The 3120-nt window shown below is 48.7% G+C and overlaps 1 protein-coding gene across 1 annotated transcript in view; it reads left to right on the top strand.

Annotated features, from left to right (window-relative positions):
* Positions 1-2327: 2327 nt before the first annotated feature.
* L3MBTL2 (L3MBTL histone methyl-lysine binding protein 2) overlaps positions 2328-3120 on the top strand; it is a 32601-nt gene continuing 31808 nt past the window's right edge. Inside the window, exons 1-2 of the mRNA XM_037731997.1 lie at positions 2328-2386; positions 2616-2751. Coding sequence (XP_037587925.1) covers positions 2328-2386; positions 2616-2751 — 195 coding nt within the window. The remainder of the gene's footprint in view (positions 2387-2615; positions 2752-3120) is intronic.

Raw genomic sequence — 3120 nt, 5'->3', positions numbered from 1 at the left:
CCCAGCTGATTTTTTGTATTTTTAGTAGAGATGGGGTTTCACCATGTTGACCAGGATGGTCTCGATCTCTTGACCTCGTGATCCACCTGCCTCGGCCTCCCAAAGTGCTGGGATAACAGGCGTGAGCCACCGCGCCTGGCCCAAAGGTGAAGATTTTAAAAGGGTGACCAGTCGAGGGGCTGCTGCAATGGGCTGATGGCTTGTATTAGAGTGGTAGTTGTGGAGGAAATATAGGATATATTTTGGAGGTAGAAAAACCAGCCAGGTGTGATGGCCCATGCCAGTAATCCCAGCACTTTGGGAGGCCGAGGTGGGTGGATTACGAGGTCAAGAGATAGAAACCTTCCTGGTCAACGTGGTGAAACCCCGTCTCTACTAAAAATACAAAAATTAGCTGGGTGGGGTGGTAGGCGCCTGTAGTCCCAGCTACTCAGGAGGCTGAGGCAGGAGAATTGCTTGAGCCCAGGAGGCAGAGGTTGCAGTGAGCTGAGATCGCGCCACTGCACTCCAGCCTGGCAACAGATTGAGACTCCATCTCAAAGGAAAAAAAAAAAAAAAAAAAAAAAAAAAAAAAAAAAAAAAAAAAAATATATATATATATATATATATATATATATGTATATATAATTTACTGGGCAGTGGTGATACGCATCTGCAGTCCCAGCTACTAGGGAGGCTGAGGCAGGAGGATCACTTGAGGCAGAGGTTGCAGTGAGTTGAGATCGCACCATTGCACTCCAGCCTGGCGACAGAAGGAGACTCCATCTGAAAAAAGAAAAAACGAAAAACCAACACGTGTACAGCATGGATACAGGGGTTTAGGGTGGAAGGAGTTGAAGGAAAGACAGACATCTAGGACGAGTTTCACATTTCCATGGTGGACCTCAAATTTAGGCATATATTTTATATGTATTCAGCCTCTACATATTGCATTTACAGTCTCAATTAATTCATCGGGACATAGCATAGTGTAGGGAAAGAAATTGTACTAAATTTGGAATCCCAATCCTGTGTGAGCTTGGAAAGTGTCTAAACCTGAAGAGCCACCAGTCCCTCTTCTTTCAAACGGTGATAGGATACGTAAGGGTTTGAGAAGATGTTTGTAAACTCCACAACAGTGCCTAGAACTCAAGGTGTGTAAGGAGGTGTGGGAAACCCTAATGGGATGAGGCAGAGCGCCTCAGATTCGAGGTTTTTACCCAGGAGAGAGTGGTGAAGGAGGAATGTTGCAAGATTTTGAGCAGGCTAGACATTTATAGCATTGAGCATAAGAATATTCCAGTTTCTGCTGGGCACGGTGGCACAACTGGAATCCCAGCACTTTGGGAGGCTGAGGCAGGTGGATCACAAGGTCAGGAATTCAAGAAGAGCCTGGCCAAGATGATGAAACCCTGTCTCTACTAAAAAATACAACAATTAGTCGGGCGTGGTGGCAGACACCTGTAATCCCAGCTACTTGGGAGGCTGAGGCAGAGAATTACTTGAACATGAGAGGCGGAGGTTACAGTGAGTTGAGATCCTGCCACTGCACTCCAGCCAGGGCATCACAGCGAGACTCCGTCTCAAAATAAAAATAATACAAATGATTTAAAAAAAGAAAAGAAAAAAAAATTACAGTTTCTGGCCGCGTGCAGCGGCCAATGTCTGTAATCCCAGCACTTTGCGAGGCTGAGGTGGGCAGATCACCTGAGGTCAGGCGTTTGAGATCAGCCTGGCCAACATGGAGAAACCCCGTCTCTACTAAAAATACAAAATTAGTCGGGAGTAGTGGCACGCGTCTGTAATCCCAGCTACTCGGGAGGCTGAGGCAGGAGAATCACTTGAACCTGGGAGGCGGAGGTTGCAGTGAGCCGAGTTCGCGCCACTGCACTCCAGCCTAGACAAAAGAGCTAGACGTCGTCTCAAGAAAACACACACACACACACACACACACACACACACGCAGCATCCCAGTTTCTTTTTTCTTGTTACCCAGGCTGGAGTGCAATGGCGCGATCTCGGCTCACCGCAACCTCCGCCTCCTGGGTTCAGGCAATTCTCCTGCCTCAGCCTCCTGAGTAGCTGGGATCACAGGCACGCGCCACCATGCCCAGCTAATTTTTTGTAGTTTTTTAGTAGAGACGGGGTTTCACCATGTTGACCAGGATGGTCTCGATCTCTTGACCTCGTGATCCACCAGCCTCGGCCTCCCAAAGTGCTGGGATTACAGGCGCGAGCCACTGCGCCCGGCCCTCCTTTCCTTTTTTTAAAAATCTGGAGTATTCCAGTTTCTGCCTGAGTTGGAAATGAATTCCTCTGCTATGCATCCCAGCAAAAGGGCACCTTAAATGTCTAACCGGGGAAAGTACAAAGTTATTCCTGGAATCTGGAACAGTGACTATTATAGGTGAGCAATAACCGTTTAGTGAAGAATAAAGAGGTGAAGTTAGCCTAATTGGAACAGTTGGGGTGAGGCGAGCCAGGGCCGGCGCGGCTGATTTCTACGTCGCTACGGTAACGCCCCACCCTGCACACCCACGGCGAACTACAATTCCCACAACCGCCCGCGGCTTCCCTGCCCACAGGGAGGGAAGGGCATGAACAGGCACGGAACCGGCTTTTTCTCCTTCCTGCAGCGTGATTGGCCCGCGGCTCAGGGAGGCGGCCAATGACTTCTCTCACGGAGAGCGACGCGGCCAATATGGCTTCCTGCACTTGGGGACGCTTGGAGAAACTGAATTAGGTCTCATGGAGAAGCCCCTGCGTAATGAGGTGAGAGGGAGAGGACTTAGCGTGGCTGGGAAAGGGAACCCCGAGAGCCTAGCTCCATGGACCCTTCTTGAGGCCTTTTAGCGACGCCTGGAGGGTGGAGGGTGGAAGGATGGATAAACTGAGATAGTTAAAGTGAGCCAGGGCCAGAGGCGATTGGCTTTACTGTTTGTTCCTTTACTGCTGGGGCCAACGTTCGGCAAGGCGTTCAGGGAGGAACAGGAGTCCCTGGCCTGGGGGAAAGGGAACTAGGTTTAGAATCTGAGAGCTCCTGAATCTTCTTTGTCCTCTTTGTCTCGTGGCCGTGTTTTTTTTTTTTTTTTTTTTTTTTTTTTTTTTTTTTTTTTTTTTTTTTTTTTTTTTTTTTTTTTT

Source organism: Cebus imitator, unplaced genomic scaffold, assembly GCF_001604975.1.
Source record: "Cebus imitator isolate Cc_AM_T3 unplaced genomic scaffold, Cebus_imitator-1.0 Scaffold435, whole genome shotgun sequence".
In the NCBI taxonomy this organism is placed as follows: Eukaryota; Metazoa; Chordata; class Mammalia; order Primates; family Cebidae; genus Cebus; species Cebus imitator.
This window is presented reverse-complemented; position numbering and strand designations above follow the sequence as displayed.